The following is a 22,061-nucleotide window of genomic DNA, read 5'->3' on the forward strand; positions in this document are numbered from 1 at the left end:
TTCCTCACCCTAATCGCGTCTCAGACCCTAATTTAAGGTACTGAGGTGAATTACATGATGGTTCAAGCAAAATCTTTGGGTTGACACTTATTTCCTCAAGCTCTTCCCTTCTTTCAATAGAAAAATTATGTAAAACAAATGTTCCCTGCTATTTTGGTAAATTATATGCTATATATACACAACAAATGCCAAGAAATTGTGAGCCAGCTTGTTTCAAAGCCCTCATATAGTTAACATATGCCACTGCTATTTTCTTTTTCTTTCATATTACTTTTTTTTCCCCTTGGAAAATCTTGGCTCATGTCGCTGATAACGGCTTTTAGGAACCCATCTGATTCAAAATGTAGTCTGGCTTTCTGAGTGTAATTTAATGTCAGAGGTCTCTCTTTACATCCGTCTTAAAACAAGTTTTAATAAATAAAGGGCCCTGGTTCCTAGTGGATTGCCAGAGAAGGAATGTGAATAGATCCTGGCTTAAAACGCCAGGGAGCTAAGCCATTTCTCAAAGTCAAATTTCACAAAGGTCAGTGTCCCCCATGCTCAAGGTACAAAGGTGACTTGAACGAAGCTGGGTTGGAGGAAAGCCAATATTGACACAAAGCCTCCACAGTTTTCTGTTCATCAAGCTCCGTTTATCTTCACGACAGTCCTGTAAGCCTGTCTTCATCCCACTTCACAGATGAACGTGTCTGTAACATGCTTAGCTAATGTTACAGATTGACAACTGTTCTGTAAATAGTCACTATTGTGATTTATCTTGATTATTTAAGTTAATAGATGTGCAGGTTTAAAAATCTGCATATTACAGAAGGATCCAAAATGAAAAGTAAAAAGAAATTTCTTTCCCTCAAAACTCCCCATCCCCATCCGTCCTCCTTCCCAAAAATCAGTCTCAGGCTTCTTAAGTATCCTTCCAGAATGTTCGATGGCCGAAGAGAAAATATTCTTGAGCACACTTGAACATGCACATGAATTCATGTACATGAATTCCCTGGGGACCTGGTTACAGCGCAGATGTTGATTTAGAAGATCTCGGTCAGGACCTGAGACTCAGCGTTTCTAACAAGTCCCTGGGGAGGCTGGGTCTCTGGTTCGAGACCATACTTAAATCTTAGTACCGAGAACCTAGATCGTGGGACTGTAGCACATTTAATAGTGAGCCCCGGCAGGAGTTCCCTGGCAGTCCAGTGGCTTTCGCTGCCACGTCCCTGGATTTGATCCCTGGTCTGGGAACTGGGATCCCACAAGCTGTGTGGCCAAAAACAAATGAGCCCCAACAGTCTTTTCCTGTTAGTTCTTGCAACCGACTTGTGTGTCTGTTCGTTGTGTGTGTTTATGGTGTTAAAATAGTCGCTATAAAGTTTACCATTTCAACAGCTGTGCGGCTAATGGTATGAATTACATTCAATGTCGTGTTACCTTCACTACCATCCATCTCCAGAACTTTCTCATCTTCCTCAACTGAAACTCTGTGCCCATTAAACACTAACTCCCCATCCCCCTCTGTCCCCCCAACCTCCAGAGCTTGGGGACCACTGTTCTACTTTCTCTCTGTGTAAGCCCATTTAGATAGGCGGACTAGTACAGTCATTGCCCTTTGATGTTGGTTTTATTTCACTTAGTGCAGTGTCTTCAAAGTACATCCATGTTGTAACATGGGTTAGAATTTCCATCCTTTTTAAGACTGAGTAATACTCGGTTGTATGGATAGACCACAGTTTGTTTATCCATTCATCCACTGATAGCCACTTAAGTTGTTTCCACTTTCATCTGTTGTGACTCAGATCAACACAAATTTAAAAAAAAAAAAAAAACTTTTTTTTTTTTTTTGGCCGCACCATGCAGCCTCCAGGATCTTAGTTCCCTGACCAGGGATGGAACCTGCACTCCCTGAAGTGGAAGTCTGGACCGACAGGGAAGTCCCAATAAAATGTTCTAAAAAAAAATTTTTTTTCTTTAGTGGCTGTTCCATCATTTATTTAATTACTCCTCTCTTGGTGATTATTTCTGGTTTAGTATTATTTGCAGCAAAGCTGCAAAGAGATGCTAGCACCAGAAGAGAAAACAGAGAGCTGAAGTGGGGATGCTGAAATCAGATAGCTTCACCAAAGCGTAGACACTCACTGTGTGACCTTGGGCAAGCTCCCAGCCCCTTGTGCTTGAGTGTCCTCCTCTGCAAAATGGGGACAATGAAAGTGGGAATAAATAATTTAATGATGCAAAGTGCAAACATTGGGCCTGACGCATGGCGAGCTGACGATCCACATGTGCCATCGCTGGGAGGGTAAACCATTGCTTACCGTGACTGTCCCCACAATGAACTGCCAGCACAGCCTCACCTTCCGGGTTGGCGCTCAAAGCACTGAAAAATTGGAAAGACATCACAGCTTGCATGGGTGCTCAGCTGTGTCCGACTCTTTGTGACCCCAAGGACTGTAGCCCTCCAGGCTTCTCTGTCCATGGGATTTGCCAGGCAAGAATACTGGGGCAGGTTGCCATTTCCTTCTCCAGGGGATCTTCCCGACCCAGGGATCGAACCTGCGTCTCCTGTGACTCCTGCATTGGCTGGCGGATTCTTTACCCCTGAGCCACCTGGGAAGCCCATATCACTGCTTACCTTCCCAGAAGGTTGCAGTGGAAGCTGTTATTCAAAGAAGGAAGCACAGAGCCCTGGACGGTCCTGGAGGAGAAGCTGTGATGAAAGGGAGAGTGTCAGATCACATAGCCATCTTCTGTGATGTTACCCTCAGAGTCGAGGGTGAGCCACGGACCTTCCCTTCACCCCTGAAAAGGAATTGATAATGCACGTAAATGTTCGTTTCCTTCCTTCGCCTAGTAATTCTCCACATTCTATCTTCTATTAATACCTCAGGGGACTGTTTGTAGTTTTGAGCTGGGGGGTTGCTTCCAGGGGAGTGAGAGCCCTACTCTTTGTTGCTTCCTTCCTGGAACCCCGTTTGCATCACCCCTCAGTGGGTTACAGAGTTAAAATGTCTCCCCGCCTCACCACACCCCCAGCCTCTCACTGCACCCAGTTCATTTCATTTACAGCTTTTCTCGCAATGTACAGAATATCTGTGTAGCAGTATATGCATCCACATGCATAATAATATATATAAATACATATTTATATTTACAATATTAATTTATATACTGACATAAAATTATATATTTGTAGCTATAATATTTATATATGTATGTATTTATAATTATTCACATTTAAAATACAAAACTGCATGTGGATATATACATGAAATTTTTATTGAGGTGTAAAAAATTATATGTGTATATCCACATGCATTTTTGTATTTATATATGTAAATAATTGTAAATATATACATATATAAATAACTACATACTTATACATTTATATATAATACTTATATAAGGAGAAGAGGACAACAGAGGATGAGATGGTTGGATGGCATCACCGATTCTATGCACATGAACTTGGGCGAATTCCGGGAGATGGTGAAGGACAGGGAGGCCTGGCATGCTGCAGTCCATGAGGTCTCAACGAATCTAACACAGCTTGACGACTGATCAACAAAAAGTTGATTTACAATATTATTTTGGTTTCAGGTTTAAAACATAGTGATTCACAATTTCTAAAGATTAGGCTCCATTTATGTTATTATGAAATATTGGCTGTATTCCCTGTACTGCACAATATATCTATTTTATACACAGTAGTTTATATCTCTTAATTCCCTACCCCTATCTTGCCCCTAACCCTTTCACCCTTCCCACTGGTAACCACTAGTTTGTTCTCTATATCCGCAGGTCCTGCTTCTTTTTTTGTTAAATTCACTAGTATATTTCATTTTTAGATTCCATATATAAATGATAATATACAGTGTTTGTCTTTCTCTGATAAATTTCACGGAGGTGACATTCACGGCGGTGCTAAGGGTTGAGGGTTTGGGGGTTTAGGGGAGAGAGGGGCATGGCAAAATAAGGTAAAATTCACCATTGTCACCATTTTTAAGAGTACAAGCCTGTGGCATTAAGTGCCTTCGTGTTGTGCAACCATCAATACCATCCGTCTCTAGGACAGTTTTCATCTTCCTGGACTGAAACTCTGCCTGTTAAACACGAAGTCCCTATGTCTTCCTCTCCCAGCCCCTGGGAGCCCCCATTCTGCTTTCCATCTCTGAGTCTGACTGCATATGGAATCATACAGCATTTGTCTTCTGTGACTGGCATATCTCACTTAGCATAATGTCTTCAAGTCTCATCCATGTTATGTAATGTGTAGAATTTCTTTCCTTTCCAGTTCCTTTTTTTTTTTTTTTTTGATGCACAGCTTGTGGGATCTTAGTTCCCTGACCAGGGATCGAAGGCCCTCAGCTATGAAAGCACAGAGCCCTAACTGCTAGGCAACCAGGGAATTTCCCCTTCCCTTCCCTTCCCTTTTTTTTTGGACTTCCCAAGTGGCTCAGTGAACCTGCCTGCCAATGCATGATCTCCTGAAGGAGATGCCAGTTCTATCCCTGGGTCAGGAAGATCCCCTGGAGAAGGAAATGGCAACCCACTCCAGTATTTTTGCCTGGGAAATCCCATGGACAGAGGAGCCTGGTGGGTTGCAGTCCACGGGGTTGCAAAAGAATTGGACAGGACTGAGCGACAAATACTTTCACTTTTCCCTTTAAAAAAAAATGATTAATTTTATTGAATCTTCACCCTAGTATGCACCCCTTTTTATAAAGCCATTTTTATTTTATTAGTTATTTTTTATAAATTATAAATCAATAATTTTTACTTATTTATTTTGGTCACGCTGCACAGCATGCCAGATTTTAGTTCCCCAGCCAGGGATTGAACCCACGCCCCCTGCAGTGGAAGCAGGGATTCCTAACCACTGGACTGCTGGGGAGTTCCCCCTTGCCTTCCTTTCTGAAGCTGAATAATAGCCCACTGCATGTATAGACTACATTTTGCTAACGCACTCGTCCACTGATGGACACTGGGGTGTTTTCACCTTTGGGCTGTCGTGAATACTCCTGTCATCATGGATGTACATTTACAATGTTGTACCACCTCCCCTTCTGTCTAATTCCAGACCAATTTCATCATCCCCGAAAGGGAATTCTGTGCCCTTAGACAGTCACTCCCTCTCCCTCCTTCCCCAGCCCCTGGCAACCACTGATCTGCTTTCTGTCTCTCTGAAGTTGCTTCACATAAATGGGATCATGCATATGTGACTCTCTGTGTCTGGCTGCTTTCACTCAGCAGCATGTTTCAAGGTTCTGACAGTGACTCGAGGACCTTACAGTGGTTATGCTGGAGACTGCTCAGAGCCGCTCCAGCGAGCAGATTTGATGGTTAGATATTCAGGAAATCTCAGAGCCTTCTATTTAACTGTTGAGAGCTTAAAGCGGGTCGTGGTGGGAGTTATTTACCCCATAGATATTGGCAAATGCTACACATCAGTATGGTCTTGGGGGGTTTATTTGAGACTCAGTTTGTAGGCACTGCTTCAGAGCCTCCCCATAATCTCCATCAGCACCACCCCCCTGCAAAGCTGCTGTTGTTTAGTTGCTAAGTTGTATCTGACTCTTTGTGACCCACTAGACTGCGGCCTGCCAGGCTCCCCTGCCCATGGGATTTCCCAGGCAAGAATACTGGAGTGAGTTGCCCTCTCCTTCTCCAGGGGGATCTTCCCAACTAAGGGCTCAAACCCGCATCTCCTGCATTGGTAGGTGGATTCTTTACCACTGACATCCAGGCTGAAGCCTTGGTTCTTTCAAGCTGTATTGAGAGATGGAGATTGGAAAAGAGACCTGGTGGCTTCAAATGAATTAGAATCAAATGTTGGCAGTTTCATATAGTTCAACCTTCTAGTAGGGTCCTTAAGCTGGACAAGAAGCAAAGATAGTTCTCTCATTCTTATCTATTTATTTTTATCTGTTTTAGATATTTCAAAATAAAAGATTTTGTGGGGGAGGAATGGAAGGGTTTAACTGGTATCCTGTCTTTGGCCAGAAACACAGGGTTTTGACCAGACAGACCTAAGGGTGACCCCCGGCTCCATGCCTTTTTAAGTCGTTCAGTCGTGTCGGACCCTTTGGGACCCCATGGACTGTAGCCTATCAGGCTCCTCCGTCCATGGGATTTTCCAGGCAAGAGTGCTGGAGTGGATTGCCATTTCCTTCTCCAGGGGATCTTCCCGACCCAGGAATGGAACCCGGGTCTCCCGCTTTGCAGGCCGACGCTTTACCGTCTGAGCCACCAGGGAATCCCCCGTGACCATGGTTAAATTCCATGACTTCTGGGGCCTCCGTTTTCTTGTCTGTACAATGGCTATAAAAACACCAACCTCACAGAGCTGTTGTGCTTCCCTGGTGGCTCAGCGGTAAAGGATCCACCCGCCAAGCAGGAGTTATGGGTGTGATCCCTGGGTCGGGAAGATCCCCTGGAGAAGGGAACGGCTACCCACTCCAGTATTCTTGCCTGGAGAATCCCACGGACACAGGAGCCTGGTGGGCTACAGTCCATAGGGCTGCAAAGAGGCAGACATGACTGTGACCAAACAACGAACAACAGGGCTGCTGTGCAGAGCGAGTGCGTCGAGAGCAACATCTAGAACGAGGCACGGAAGCTGCCGGACGGTTGGGGCCGTGGTGGAGAGAGGGGCGTGGTGGAGAGAGGGGCGTGGTGGAGAGAGGGGCCGTGGTGGAGAGAGGGGCGTGGTGGAGAGAGGGGCCGTGGTGGAGAGGGGGCGTGGTGGAGAGGGGGCGTGGTGGAGAGGGGGCGTGGTGGAGAGAGGGGCGTGGTGGAGGGGGGCGTGGTGGAGAGAGGGGCGTGGTGGAGAGAGGGGCGTGGTAGAGCTGGCGGCAGGTGGTGGAGTGATTGCTCCGAGGTTCAGTCCCAGCCGCTCTGCCTGCAGACCCTGTGCGCTGTACTCTGCCCCGTATTTCCAGCCGGAGACGAGCTTGACAGCTGGAGCTTTCCCAGTTCAGCCTGGCCATTGAATGGTGTTTCCGGTATTTACAAAATTGCTATGATATCATCTGCCTTTTCTCCCAATTCACAAGCAAGGAATGTTCCCCCAGGCTTCTGGAATCTGGAGACTTAGGCTTTCTATGCCAGAGCACTAGTTATTCTTGGTGAAATGTGCGGAATAAGGCAATAGTTAATTGATGATGATGATAGCAATTTTTTTTTAAACGTAGAAATTTCTCCATTTTAGGGTAGTGGGAGGGGGGTTCACGATCGGGAACTCATGTACACCCGTGGCGGATTCATGTCAATGTATGGCAAAACCAATACAGGATTGTAAATTAAAAATAAATAAATAAAAAGAAATGTATCCATTTTTACCTTTTAAAAAGGCCCAAATTTGCCCTCCAGTTCCTCATCATCAGGCTTCCTTGATGGCGCAGTGGTAAAGAATCCGCCAGCCTATGCAGGACACGCAGGTTCAATCCCTGGGTCGGGAAAATCCCCTGGAAGAGGAGATGGCAGCCCACTCCAATATTCTTGCCTGGGAAAGCCTATGGGCAGGGGAGCCTGGTGGGCTACAGTCCACAGGATGGCAAAGAGTCAGAGACGATGGAGTGACTGGGCACTCACACACGCCCTCATCAGCCCTCTGCCCTCTATGCCCTTGGCATCCCAGACTTCTTTTTTCAAAGCCCAGGGAGGAATGGGCATCATTCATTCCATATGGCTGTCTCCTGGGAAGGTAGGGACTCATCTCTTCTGTTACTGCCGTGACCTTGCAACTCATCGCAGGGCTGGCAAAAAGCAGGAGTTTTGTTTCAGGATGAGGAAGCTAGAAGGAGACAGGTTATTATGTTTTTGCGTGGGTCTCAGATAAATAAGTTGCTGCTCAAAGAAATCAAGGCATTTCCCAGAGTCCCAAGAAACAGCACAGTGTGAAGGAATGTATTGTATTGAGAGTAAAGTCCATGGGGTCTCAAACTCAAATGCCTATGAGGGCAAGGGGAACAAAGTGCCAAGTGAGAGGAACACAGAGGGAAGTGTAAAGAAAAATGGCAAGAGACCGTAAGGGCTGGACGTCCTTTGGAGAGGATGAGACTGTCAGTCATCTGGGGATTGAGTGGCCCATATACAAGGGACATACTGCTCTGGTCTAGCCATGTTGGTCCCTTATTAGAATGTAGGTCCCAGATGGCCAGATATTCTGTTTTTTAAAGAGACATCAGGAATCTGGATTTCTTTGTGAATTCTTCTAATTTTAAAACTTTGATGTTCACTTTAAATTAAAAAAAAAATACTATGTGGGCAGCTTTTTGTAAGCATAAAGCAATCTTTATGTGACCAAATTGTTACTTACATTCATTTCAGTTCAGTTGATCGGTCGTGTCTGACTCCTTGCAACCTCATGAACCGCAGCACGCCAGGCCTCCCTGTCTATCACCAACTCCTGGAGTTGACTCAAACTCATGTCCATAGAGTCAGTGATGCCATCCAGCCATCTCATCCTCTGTCGTCCCCTTCTCCTCCTGCCCCCAATCCCTCCCAGCATCAGAGTCTTTTCCAATGAGTCAAACCCTTCGCATGGGCTGGCCAAAGTGTTAGAGTTTCAGCTTTAGCATCAGTCCTTCCAGTGAACACCCAGGACTGATCTCCTTTAAGATGGACTGGTTGGATCTCCTTGCAGTCCAAGGAACTCTCAAGAGTCTTCTCCAACACCACAGTTCAAAAGCATCAATTCTTTGGCGCTCAGCTTTCTTCACAGTCCAACTTTCACATCCATACATGACCACTGGAAAAACCATAGCCTTGACTAGACAGACCTTTGTTGGCAAAGTAATGTCTCTGCTTTTAATATGCTATCTAGGTTGGTCATAACTTTCCTTCCAAGGAGTAAGCGTCTTTTAATTTCATGGCTGAAATCACCATCTGTAGGGATTTTGGAGCCCCAAAAAATAAAGTCTGACACTATTTCCACTGTTTCCCCATCTATTTCCCATGAAGTGATGGGACCAGATGCCATGATCTTTGTTTTCTGAATGTTGAGCTTTAAGCCAACTTTTTCACTGTTCTTTTTCACTTTCATCAAGAGTCTCTTTAGCTCCTCTTCACTTTCTGCCCTAAGGGTGGTGTCATCTGCATTATCTGAGGTTATTGATATTTCTCCCGGCAATCTTGATTCCAGCTTGTGCTTCCTCCAGCCCAGCATTTCTCGTGATGTACTCTGCATATAAGTTAAATAAGCAGGATGACAATATACAGCTTTGACGTACTCCCTTTCCTATTTGGAACCAGTCTGTTGTTCCATGTACAGTTCTAACTGTTGCTTCCTGACCTGCATTTAGGTTTCTCAAGAGACAGGTCAGGTGGTCTGGTATTCCCATCTCTTTCAGAATTTTCCACAGTTTATTGTGAGCCACACAGTCAAAGGCTTTGGCATAGTCAATAAAGCAGAAATAGATGTTTTTCTGGAACTCTCTTGCTTTTTCCATGATCCAGCGGATGTTGGTAATTTGATCTCTGGTTCCTCTGCCTTTTCTAAAACCAGCTTGAATAACAGGAAGTTCACCGTTCACATATTGTTGAAGCCTGCCTTGCAGAATTTTGAGCATTATTTTACTAGCATGTGAGATGAGTGCAGTTGTGTGGTAGTTTGAGCATTCTTTGGCATTGCCTTTCTTTGGGATTGGAATGAAAACTGACCTTTTCCAGTCCTGTGGCCACTGCTGAGTTTTCCAAATGTGCTGGCATATTGAATGCAGCAGTCTCAACAGCATCATCTTTTAGGATTTGAAACAGCTCAACTGGGATTCCATGACCTCCACTAGCTTTGTTCATGGTGATGCTTTCTAAGGCCCACTTGACTTCACATCCCAGGATGTCTGGCTCTATGTGAGTAATCACACCATCGTGATTATCTTGGTTGTGAAGCTCTTTTTTGTATAGTTCTTCTGTGTATTCTTGCCACCTCTTCTTAATATCTTCTGCTTCTGTTAGGTCCATACCATTTTTGTCCTTTATCAAGCCCATCTTTGCATGAAATGTTCCCTAGGCAAACCATTCAGTATCACTGTAATCCAAACCTATGCCCCAACCAGTAACGCTGAAGAAGCTGAAGTTGAACGGTTACTTACATTAGATACAGACAAATGAGTATAAATTCTGAAACACATATGCTTCCAAACGGAATTTAGGTCTAGAACAAAGATATCCTTATTCACATGGCTTACTATGTGAATAGGGCTCCCCTTGGAGTTGTGCAGTGGCCAACCTGTCCAACTGTACTAGACAGCCCTGATACATAACTCAAATTTGTCACCCTCCCCACAGCCCAACTCAACAGAAATGCCAGCCCCTACCTCTTTCACCCATTCATGGACCATGAGAGAACTCTCTGGACCACAAGAGAAAGCTTTTCACCTGTCTTGGGCACAACTATACCGCAAGGTCATCGAGGAGGAGTTCTATCCATCATGACCAGATTTGCTCTCTCCTCTAGGGTGGTGAAATTCCGTCGCACAGGCGAGAGTGCAAGGTCAGAGGACGACACGGCTTCGGGAGAGCATGAGATCCAGATTGAAGGGGTCCGTGCAGGCCTAGAGGCCGTGGAGCTGGACGATGGGGCGGCCGTGCCCAAGGAGTTTGCCAATCCCACCGACGGTGAGGGGCCCTGCAGTTGGGGCAGGCCATCGTCAGGGGCTTTGAGGCTCCAGGGTTGCCTCTGCAGGTGGCACTCAGAGGGGTCTTGTGAAGGGGCAGGCAGGAGAGCCTGGAGGGCCCAGGGTGACACTGGCAGTGGGGGCTGGACCTGCATGGCCTTCTCAGCAGGCGAGATTGCATCACCATCCCTGACAGTCAGCACCGTCGACTAACACTTGCCCAAGGATGGGAGCCACAGTGATGACGGTGAGGGTGATGGTGGTGATGACGAGCAGACGGTGCTGATGGTGGTGATGGTGATTGTGAAGATGGTGAGAGTGATCAGCGCCACAGACGCAGGCTGAGGGTCTACTCTGTGCCAGGCCCGGTTCTAAGCACTTTACGTGTATTACCCATTTCATCTTCACAACAGTTCTGATTAGAACTGTTACAGTCACCTTCCCCATTTTGCAGGAGAGGCCACAGAAGCACAGAAAGGTTACGTATCTTGCCCAGGGTCCCACAGTTAGAACTTAGCCAAGCTGGATTTACACCCAGGAAATCTGGCCTCAGAGACCACATCCCTACCTGTGACCTTGTGCTCCCTCCGAGTAGAGATGGTTAAAGGAGATTTGAAGTGCTCATGGGGGACCTGGTCTCCCCATACCACCTGATAATGCTGATGCATGAAAATGTTCCATTCATCCCTCCAAGGGCCCAGATTCCCAACCAGAGAGAGGGTTAAGAGCTTGAGCCCAAGGCCATTGTTGGCAGATCTAAGGAGGCAATGACTGGAGTGGGAGTGAAGGCAGTGGTTAGAAGCAGTGGCTTCAGGTCCAGGCTGATCTGGGCTAAATTCCCAGATCTGCAGTGTGCCAGCTGTATCACCACTGGGCAAGTCCATGTCCTCCTCTGAAAAATGGGGCTAAGACAGAGCCTTTAACTAGTAGGTGTCATAGGGACTCAGTGAGATTATGTACAGCAAGCTCTTAGAGCCTGGGTCCCCAATCCCTGGTTCCAGTCTGTGGCCTGTTAGGAACCGGGCCACACAGCTAGAAGTGAGCAGGGGTGAGCAAGCTTCCTCTGTCTTTACAGCCGCTCCCCATGGCTCCCATTGCTACCTGAGCTCCGCCTCCTGTCATATCAGCAGCGGTGTTAGATTCTCATGTGAGTGAGAACCTAGCCATAAGGTCAAGGCGGAATACTCTGAGGTCACTACAAAACAGAGACAAAGTGCACAATAGATGTACTGTGCTTGAATGATCCCCAAAGCTGCCCCTGTCTATGGAAAAATTGTCTTCTATGAAACAGCTCACTGTTGCCAAAAAGGATGGGGACCACTCTCTTAGGGCACTGCCTGACACACACTGAGCTCCCAGTAAATATATAATTATATTATTACTATTACTGACCTTATTACCGATGCCATAACAGGACTTACTCTGCTTTCTCCTCAATATTATTGAAGGAAACCAGACCCTGCTGGTGTGATAACCACCAGCTCATACTTCAGGAGAAAATGACGGTTGATGTAAGAGGCTCATGATTGAAATTCTAACAAGATGACAACTCCCAGCAGGGGCAGATAAGATCCTCAGAGGCACCCCCACAGGACGGCCACCCAGCATGCTCCTTTAGTATTTTTATTTTTCAGTTAAATTTTTTTTGCCTTGGAATATTTTAAAAGTACAGAAAAGTTGCAAAGATAGCACAGAGAGTGCTCGTAAACTCTTTTTTTTTTTAATATTTTTTGTTATTTACTTATTTATTTATTTTTGTATACTCTTCATGCAGCTTTTAGTATCTTACCTAGTCATGACAGACTTGTCAAAACTAAGAAATTGAGACTGGTGTGATACCCTCCATGAAACTCCAGACTTGATTCAGATTTCACCAGTTTTCCCAGCAGTGGTGTTACAGGAATCAATTCCAGCACACCACATTGTATTTGTCTTTTAGTCTTTCTCAAAGCCACCTATGAGCTCCTAAAGTACATCCTAATTTTTTTCTGAGCACACAAATACCATGTGTTTATTTGGAAAGCACTGGGATGTGATCAAAATGTACAAAAAAGTGAATACTGACACATGATCCTATTGACAGTCTATGGGCATTCAATCTGACTTCCTCTGCTCCATCTTACTTTGTTTTCTAAAAATTAAATCACAATATATTGTATGCATCTTTCTATATCTGTGCATTTTTTAATAGGTGGGTTGTATTTTAGGATGTAGATATATAAACATTCATCTATAATACATAAAATAATTTAACCATTTCCTTGTTGATAGACATTCTGGGTTGCCCTTTGTAGAACCCACGTTGTATTGGACTTTGTAGCACACTTCACACTTGCCAGAAGGTTTTCCTAGGATAAGTTCTAGAAGCAGCATGCACTGCTTTAAAGAGCTTGGCCAGGGATCCCCCTAGATCCCCCCAGAACTAGGACAAGGACAAAATGCTCTAACTCCTTCCTTCCCCTCCCCTTTCTCCTTCCCAGATACTTTCATGGTGGAAGATGCGGTGGAAGCCATTGGTTTTGGAAAATTTCAGTGGAAGCTGTCTGTTCTCACCGGCTTGGCTTGGGCAAGTATCTCTGGGGACGATGACGTCATCTTCAGTCTCCAAGGAATACCATGCTGCTCAACTGGGTTTCCATGCTCTACAAGGGAGGACACAGTTCCCTCCTCTTAGAGTCTTTGCTTGAATCGACAAAGTTTGAGTGACCCTGGGTGATAATGAAGTCTGAGCCTAGGGGGAGTTGGGTGTGGCTGACAGTTGCCCTCAAGGAGGAGTTGAAGCTTCCTGTTAATTAAGTGGTTCTCAACCCTTTGAGGCTCAGGGCTACTCTAAGATTCTAATGTCATCTGTGGGACTCACCCTAGAAGAACATGCACAGATCAAAACATGCCTTCTCTTTCAAGGGGCTTGTGATTCCTTATTAAAGTTGCCGGATCTACCTATAGCAAATGATGTATCTAGATCATTGCTGTTGTTCAGTTGCTAAGTCGCGTCCGACTCTGCAACCCCATAGACTGCAGCCCACCAAGGTGCCTCTGTCCATGGGATTCTCCAGGCAAGAACACTGGAATGGGTTGCCGTGCCCTCCTCCAGGGGATCTTCCTGACCCAGGGATTGAACCTGAGTCTCTTACATCTCCTACGTTGGCAGCTGGATTCCTTACCACTAGTGCCACCTGGGAATCCCCACTATCTTCCAGAGCTTTCTCAAATTCATATTCATTGAGTTGGTGATGCTGTCTAACCGTCTCATCCTCTGCCATTAATCTAGACCATTAATACAAGTGACATGGATTTTTATGGACAGTGCAAAACTGAGATTCAACTACCTGTTTTTCCAAACAGTCATCAATTTCCCCACCTCATTTCCCCCACTAATTGGCATTTTATCATCCACCACATGCCCAGGGCCACGTGGGTTTCCTTCTGGACTCTCATTTCTGTGCCTCCGCTCTGTCTGTGTAATCCTGTAGAGGTACCACAGTGTTTCATCCCTGAGGCTCGCTAGTGTGTTTTAATACATTAAAAGATCACACTGTTTAATGTTAATTATATTGACAGTTCTCCATAAACAATGACCAAAGAGAAATTAGCTTTTAATTGAGCTACAAGAGAAAAAGGTCTCTCTACCTCTATAAAAATTTTTTTCTAAAAAAAAAAAATGTTTTTCTGATTTTCAAAATATGCTACTTTCCCATTCCATTTGGGGAGTGTCCCTAAATTTCTTTTCCAAACATGGGAAACCACACCGAAAGAATGTTAAATGTCTAGTCACCAGTTCCTGTGTGATACCACACTGTTTTAACTTTTGGAGCTTTCAGTGTGTTTTGATGGGTGATAGGGCACTCAGCAGAAGGTAGAAGAGGGAGTCTCTCTCTTTTTTCTTTTTTTAATTAATTGATTGATTTTATTTAAAAATTTTGGGGGGGCCATTCTTCGCGGCACACAGAACTTCCCAGACTAGGGATTGAACCCAAGCCCCCTGCAGTGAAAGGGCAGAGTCTTAACCACTGGACCACCAGGAAAGTCCAAAGGGATTTTTCTACGCACTCGCTTGGGGCTGTGGACTTGTGACATTTTAAATTACCGTTTTAAATTTTCTGAGATCATAAGGCTCTAAGGTTTGAATTCTTCTCTCCTGCAGTAAGTTACCATGAGAATTTTTAGTGAGGGGCCAGCCGTCCCCCTACCCGGGCAGCATCCTGGCCTCACGTGTTTGCTTGCTCCCTGCAGATGGCCGACGCCATGGAGATGATGATTCTGAGCATCCTTGCGCCGCAGCTGCACTGCGAGTGGCGGCTGCCCAGCTGGCAGGTGGCGTTGCTGACCTCGGTAGGCAGCCCAGCGGCCCTCTCCTCTCGTGCTCAGTTCTGGTCCCCCGGGGGGGTGTTCTGTCGGATGCCCCCCACTTCCTCCTGCTGCTGCCAAGGGCTCAGCAGACAGGAATTAAACCCTCAATGGGATCACCAGGACCTCAGCATCCCTTCTCCCTTCTCCATCTCATGTATCCTGGCAGGTCTGCAGCCAACTCTAACCACATCCCGGGGCCCCAGATATCCTGCTCAGTTGCGGGGAACTTGGAACCACCTGATCAGATCACGTAAACCTTATAAACTTCGCTCTTCCAAAAAGGAGACACCAGTTCCTTCCACATGAAGGTGACTTCAGGGTTGGAAACAGCATAGTACCTGTTCAGTCAGCTGTAGGAACTGGTGCTCCCTGGAGCTAAGGCTTGGAGAAGCATGAAGCAGAACCCTTTATTCTTGTCTTGTTTTCTTCTTGAACTGGTATTTTCATTCAGTTTCTCCATATAATTTTATCTTAATGTAAGGTTGTGAAAGTTAAGGTTGCTCAGTCGTGTCCGACTCTTTGCAACCCCGTGGGCTATACAGTCCATGGCATTCTCTAGGCCAGAGTACTGGAGTGGGTAGGCTTTCCCTTCTCCAGGGGTTCTTCCCAACCCAGGGATCGAACCCAGGTGTCCCGCATTGCAGGTGGATTCTTTACCAGATGAGCTACAAAGGAAGCAATGTAAGGTTTTACTAGGCTTGAAAGTTTCATCAATCACCCTATTATAATTTTTGTGAGATTTTCAATTTTTTGAGACCATAAGACTCCAAGATTTAAGATGTTTCTCCTGCAGTAAGTTAACCATGATAATTTTTAGTAGTAAACAACCGATCAAAACAAGATATAATTAATTTTGATAAATGCTTGCTAAACGTAAGTCATTTTTATCAGGAACGCGCCTCTTGATGAGGAGTATGGAGTGTTTCTCAACTATGTCACGTATTCTTGAATTATTGTTGTTATTCAGTCGCTAAATCATGTCTGATTCTTTGCAACCCCATGGACTGCAGCACGTCAGGCTCCTCTGTCCTCCACTATCTCCCAGAGTTTGCTCAAACTGATGTCCATTGAGTTGGTGATGCCATCCAACCACCTCATCCTCTGTCGTCCCCTTCTCCTCCCGCCTTCAATCTTTCCCAGCATCAGGGTCTTTTCCAATGAGTCAGCTGTCGAATCAGGTGGCCAAAGTATTGGAGCTTCAGCTTCAGAATCAGTCCTTCCAATGAGCATTCAGGGTTAATTTCCTGTAGGATTGACCGGCTTGATCTCTTTGCTGTTCAAGGGACTCTCAAGAGTCTTCTCCAGTGCTACAATTTGAAAGCCTGTTGCCAAAATGAGACAGAGTTCAGCTGTAATGCTATTTCTATTTTTCATTTTTACTGGATAGATATGAATATGAAAGGTTTTGTTCACATATAAAAAGTTTTGCTGGAGGAACTGAAGGAGTTTTATAATAACTCAGTAAACTAATGCCACTTGATTCTTTTCAGCAACTTCCAAGTTTCGTGCTGAAGAGCACACAGCAGTCATTAATGAAAAATTATTTTTAGTGAGCTAATTTGCTGACAGCTTGATTAGCCTCTCCTGCAATTTGGTTAAAAATAATAAAATGGAATTGGAATCAAGATGACTTGTGAATGGATTTGTATCTGTGTCGGTGTCCTTTTGGAGGCAGCCTAGAGGGTTTAACCTCAAAGCAATGGCTATGAAGTACATCAGGGGGCTGGGTATGAAGAAATAGGGGAAGGGTGGTTGAGAAGGGGACCCGGGAGCTGGTGAGACCCCCTAACCTATTCTCGGGAAAGAGTTTCTATGGAAGTTGAGGATGTGGAAATTAATTCCTTTAAAATTATCCAAATTTTGTCTCTCTTGGAGCGCCTCTGTGTAGCCTGTTTGGAGCCCACTGCTCTAGGGCGTGCCTGGAGGAATTCTTTTGGGTTCAGCCCACACTAGGCAATGCTGTTCCTATCTCTGGGCCTCAATTAGTTGCCTTATCTGTAAAATGGGATAATAATGGCACCCACTTCGTGGAGCTCTTGGGAACATTTGGTAAGACATATGTAAAAGGTTCCAATACTTTGGCCACCTCTTGTGAAGGGTTGACTGACGGGAAAGACCCAGATGCTGGGAAAGAGTGAAGGCAGGAGGAGAAGGGGACGACAGAGGAAGAGATGGTTGGATGGCATCATTGACTCAATGGCCCTGAGTTTGAGCAAACTCCAGGAGATGGTGAAGGACAGGGGGGCCTGGTGTGCTGCAGTCCATGGGGTCACAAGAGTCGGACACGACTGAGCGACTGAACGAGAGCAACAAATGTCAAGAACATTCGGTGTGGTTCCTGACACTTGGTGAGTGCTCCAGAAAGGACAGAACAGTGAAGAAAGCTCTAGTCAGCCTGCTTGGGCTAAAGACCTGTCTTTACCCTCTCCTCCCTGGGATCAGAGCAGGTTTCCAAAACCCTTCTTTTTCTTTTTTAAAACTTTTTAGCCGTACCATGTGGCACATGGATCTTGAGTTCCCCAACCAGGAATGGAATCTGCACCTCCTGCATTGGAAGTGCGGAGTCTTAACTGCTAGACCTCCAGGGAAGTCCCCTTAAACTCTTCTAAGCCTCAAGCTACCTATCTATAAAATGGGTATGAGTAGTCATACCTCTTCAGCTCTGATCAAGGACTGACAAGGGAACCAGAATTTTGCCCAGCACGCAGAGAGCACTCCAGGGGTGCTCTCTCTTGCTCATGGCTTCCAGCTCCCGTCCTAACCTCCTGTCTCCTGTTTTCATATCCTCCAGATTTTATTCAGTACCTTGCAACCTTTAATATTTTCTTAGCCATAAGACATTTCTTGGGTTCTGTAAGAAATTGGAAAAATACTAGCTCTGCAGCCAGGCAGCCTGACTCCAGCCCAGGCTGCGCCACTAGCACATGTGTGACCCTGGCTGCATGACCTCACCTCTCTGAGGCTCCGTTTCCCCATGTTTGATATGGAGATAATGGTAGCACCCACCCCGTAGGGTTGTTGTGAGACTTAAACAGTAACAGGAGACATATAGGCTAGTGTTTGCATCTTAACAAGATCTCAGGAATGCTTGCTTGCAAAGTCGCTTCAGTCATGTCTAACTCTTTGCCACCCTATGGACTGTAGCCCAAGCTCCCCTGTCCAAGAAATTCTCCAGGCAAGAACATTGGAATGGGTTGCCATTTCCTTCTTCAGGGGACCTTTCCAACCCAGGGATCAAACCCATGTCTCCTGCTTTGGCAGGTGGGTTCTCTACCACTAGCGCTACCTGGGAAGCTATAAAGCTTGGTTCTTTCTTGTTACTAAGAGTGTGACCCCACAAGCTCACTTCGATGTTCCCTTTCTCTGCGATGCTCCGTGTCAGTGTCTAACAGAAGCTGTCTTTGCCCCCACAGGTGGTCTTTGTCGGCATGATGTCCAGCTCTACCCTCTGGGGAAACATCTCAGACCAGTATGGCAGAAAAACAGTAAGGCGACTTCCCCTAAGCTTGTGTTCTCTGGGTTATCTCCTTGACAACAGCAAAACTTGTGCCAACCGAATTTTTTTTTTTTTTGGTGGAAGTTTAATTCAGAGCTACATTGAAGGGCAAAGAAAGACATTGCTATGAAGTTGTGGACTCTTGAAAAAAAAATCACACCTCCTTAGGGGGCCGAAGCATGTGTGTTTCAGAACATAAAAGATGCTGGTAGTGGTGCTAGCCCCATCCCCTTGGTGCTTAACCCCTCTGTGCCTCAGTTTCCTCATCTGTAAATGGGAGAGTAATAGTCTTCCCCATAGGGCTCCTATGGGGAGTAAATGACCCTTGTACAGAAAGCCCCTGGTTCAGAGGAAATGTTTCCTCAATTCCCGTTACCTGTTATTCACCACGCTCGTGGTGCCGATAAATATGGCAAGACCAGTGCTAAGATGAAGGTGTATCTGGCTCCAGAGTTCACATCCTTCACCCTGACCTGGGTTGCTGAGAGACATCACCAAATAGGATGCTGGAATTTGGTGGATCAGTTGAACATTCATCTACTCTAAATAGATGAAGCCTGGGGGGCTACCTGTAGGGGGTGCCTCCAGCTCTTCTGACCAGCTTGCTAAATCCCACACCCAACACAAAGCTGGTGTGACTGGAGAGAGGGAGAGAAAGTGCCCCCAGATTATAGAGCCTTCTCCTCCCCAGCATGGAACTCTGGCCCAATATCAGGAAGGATGGATGCAGCTCTAATTATAAAGCTTCCCCAGAACTCCTCTAGGACTAGAGGGCGAACCAGACAGCTGGCGAGCCTTGGCAAGCTTGAAGAAGCTCCTCCTAGCTCCTTGATCTGCCTCGGCCCAGCTGAGAGGTTTCTGTGAGAGCCTCTGCTGCATGACTTTGCAGGAGACTCAGTGGGCCACTTCTTTCTAAGTCGACTTTTTTTTTTCTGCACTGAGGAGAAGTGGGATCTTTTAGTTCTCCAACCAGGGATCGAACCTGGGTCCCCTGCATTGGAAGCACAGAGTCTTAACCACTGGACCACCAGGGAATTCCCTCAATGGGCCTCTTTGATCCCTACAGAAGTTTCTACAGCCTGGGGACGTGTGGCCGTCATGGAAAGGAAGGACGACCATGGGTGTGTAGCTTCGTGGGTATGGAAACACATGCATCTGAGTTTACATCATAGAGACCCCTGTCGAGCGAGGTAACTTTGGGCAAGCTGCTCTCCCTCTCTAAGCCTCAGTTTTCCCATCTGCAAAATAGGATTGACAATAGCAGGAACTCACAGGAACACTGGGAGGATTAAATAAGAATATGTATATAATACATTTAGAACAGTATTTACTGATGAATAGTTAGCCTGTGATCGGTGGTAACTACTATTGATTGGGACTCAAGAAAAATTTAGAATGGGATCAGGTCATCATCTAGTTCAAAGGCTCTAGGACCATGTTGGCTTTAAGGAATAAAAAGGGGTGGCTGGCAGGCACTGGGCCTCTCATTTTAATGTTCTGAACATGCTTGGGTTTCCTTGCCCTGTGAATATTTTCACTATACTTGAGCATGATTGGAGAGTACCAGGGGCTTGGGTCAGGCAACCCTGCAGGTGACTGAGCAGTGCTCCTGGCAATGAGATCAGTGTACTTCTCTGGAGCTGGAGTTGCAGGCCTGGCATGCAAGTGACAGCTAGACATTCAGCTTCTTAGAGCGGGAGCTTGAAACCTTTCCAGGCTATGGGTTCCAAACAGGTTGGCCGTGAGCCAAAGGTGGCCCCCAGATGTGTTTAATTTATCCCATGCAGTGCTTAATGGGATTTTTCAATCAGTTGCCTCTGTTTCAAAATGGCTATATTTTGCATAAAAATGAAAAGAGTTGTGGATTTTTGGAAAGCTGGGTAATCTGGTGGCTTAGGACCCACATTCTGTGACGGTAGCTTCTGGCTGGAGCTGAGGCTGGCAGGACAGGACAAGTTCGCTTTCATTCACCCAGGTCCACCTGCACCAGGCCTGTATGTTGTCTACCGGGGGTAATGGGGAGCCATCGAAGGTCCGGGAGGAGGGGAGTATCTCATTCCAAGTACAGCTTTAGAGGTTGGAAGTCTTAGCTCCAGTATTGACTCTGCTGATCCTGGACAAATCACTCATCTCCTCTGGCCCTCAATGTGCTGTTTCTAAAGTGGACATGAAAATAACAACCTCTTTCCACAGTACATGGTTAGGACCCAGCATCACGATGAGGCAGTGATTTCAAAATGCAAACGGAAGTTCCATGAAGTCAGAGCCTCTGGCTGTCCTGTGGCCTGCTGTGACGCAGGATACAACCAAGTATATAGCAGCCAGTAGGCCATCAATATGTGCAGAGTGAAAGGATGAATGCCAGGCCCACAAGAGGTACTCAGTCCATGCACAGTGAACCAACGAGTGAACAAATGAATGATACATTTCAGTACCTCTAGTGCGGCGCGCAGCAGGTGTTCAGTACCTGTGTATTGAATGAATGAATAGTATGTGATCAGTATCCCTAAGGGTCTGGCGTACTGCAGGCATTCAATACCTGCTTATTGTGAAGTGAATGAGCAAATTAGTGAGTGCCTAATGTCTACGCGTTCCATCTCCAGAGCTGGGCATACAGAGGCTGCTGAATAAATAGGGAAGGAAGGAGGGAAGGAAAGGGGGAAGGGTAGCAATCTAGAAGGCAGAACAGATGTTAGGCAGAGCGACAAGTGCAGTTAATGAGAACCCAGAGGACATTTCCGCAGAGGCCCTGAGCAGCGCTTGGATGGGGCTTGCTGGCAGCACTCATGCTTTTGCAATGCCATGACAGCCCCTCCAAATGGCTGCTGAGTCCTTGTTCTCTGGGCACCTGGAAAGCGCTGGCATCAGCGGGCAAATGCAGGGCCAGCTGCACTCTGCTGTGACCTGACAGGACCAGTCGGCCTGCTTGTCTTTGCTGCCTGGCATGAGGGCATCCGGTGACCTCACCAGGGCAGCACGGCTGCCAGGCAGCCCCGGGAGAGAAATATAGCTCCCATGTGTCAGTCTGGGCGCCCTTCTCTCTCCCAACTCTTCTCCTGCTTTGTTTTCCTTCTGTTCTTTTATTTTCTCTGCCGCTGAAAGTGAAAGTCGCTCAGTCGTGTCCGACTCTTTTCGACCCCATGGATATACAGTCCATGGAATTCTCCAGGCCAGAATACTGGAGTGGGTAGCCTTTCCCTTCTCCAAGGGATCTTCCCAACCCAGGGATCGAACCCAGGTCTCTCGCATTGCAGGGGGATTCTTTACCAGCTGAGCCACCAGGGAAGCCCAAGAATACTGGAGTAGGTAGCCTATCCCTTCTTCACCAGTGGATCTTAACCACCCAGGAGTTGAACCAGGGTCTCCTGCAATGCAGGTGGATTCTTAATCAGCTGAGCTATAATGGAAGCCCATAATTTGGGTTCTCTGTTGCCTGGAAAATCCCATGGATGGAGGAGCCTAATGGGCTGCAGTCCATGGGGTTGTGGAGAGTCGGACATGACTGAGCGACTTCACTTTCACTTTTCACTTTCATGCATTGGAGAAGGAAATGGCAACCCACTCCAGTGTTCTTGCCTGGAGAATCCCAGGGACAGGCGAACCTGGTGGGCTGC

At 46.2% G+C, this 22,061-nt stretch overlaps 1 protein-coding gene and 1 non-coding gene across 7 annotated transcripts in view; one reads left to right on the plus strand and one right to left on the minus strand.

Moving 5' to 3' along the window:
• SVOP (SV2 related protein) overlaps positions 1-22,061 on the plus strand; it is a 68,306-nt gene that overhangs the window by 9,585 nt on the left and 36,660 nt on the right. For 4 of the 6 annotated variants that reach the window (XM_069558253.1, XM_069558252.1, XM_069558250.1 and 1 more), the window contains 4 exons: positions 10,442-10,602; positions 13,082-13,167; positions 14,835-14,933; positions 18,365-18,436. In XM_069558253.1, coding sequence (XP_069414354.1) covers positions 10,442-10,602; positions 13,082-13,167; positions 14,835-14,933; positions 18,365-18,436 — 418 coding nt within the window. Of the gene's footprint in view, positions 1-9,726; positions 9,835-10,441; positions 10,603-13,081; positions 13,168-14,834; positions 14,934-18,364; positions 18,437-22,061 lie in introns of those variants that run through there. The other 2 variants (XM_069558251.1, XM_069558255.1) reach the window with 2 other exon arrangements.
• TRNAG-UCC (transfer RNA glycine (anticodon UCC)) lies at positions 19,409-19,481 on the minus strand. The gene has a single exon. It is a non-coding gene; the product is annotated as a tRNA-Gly (tRNA).

The sequence above is a fragment of the Ovis canadensis genome, chromosome 17, assembly GCF_042477335.2.
Source record: "Ovis canadensis isolate MfBH-ARS-UI-01 breed Bighorn chromosome 17, ARS-UI_OviCan_v2, whole genome shotgun sequence".
NCBI classification, from domain to species: Eukaryota; Metazoa; Chordata; class Mammalia; order Artiodactyla; family Bovidae; genus Ovis; species Ovis canadensis.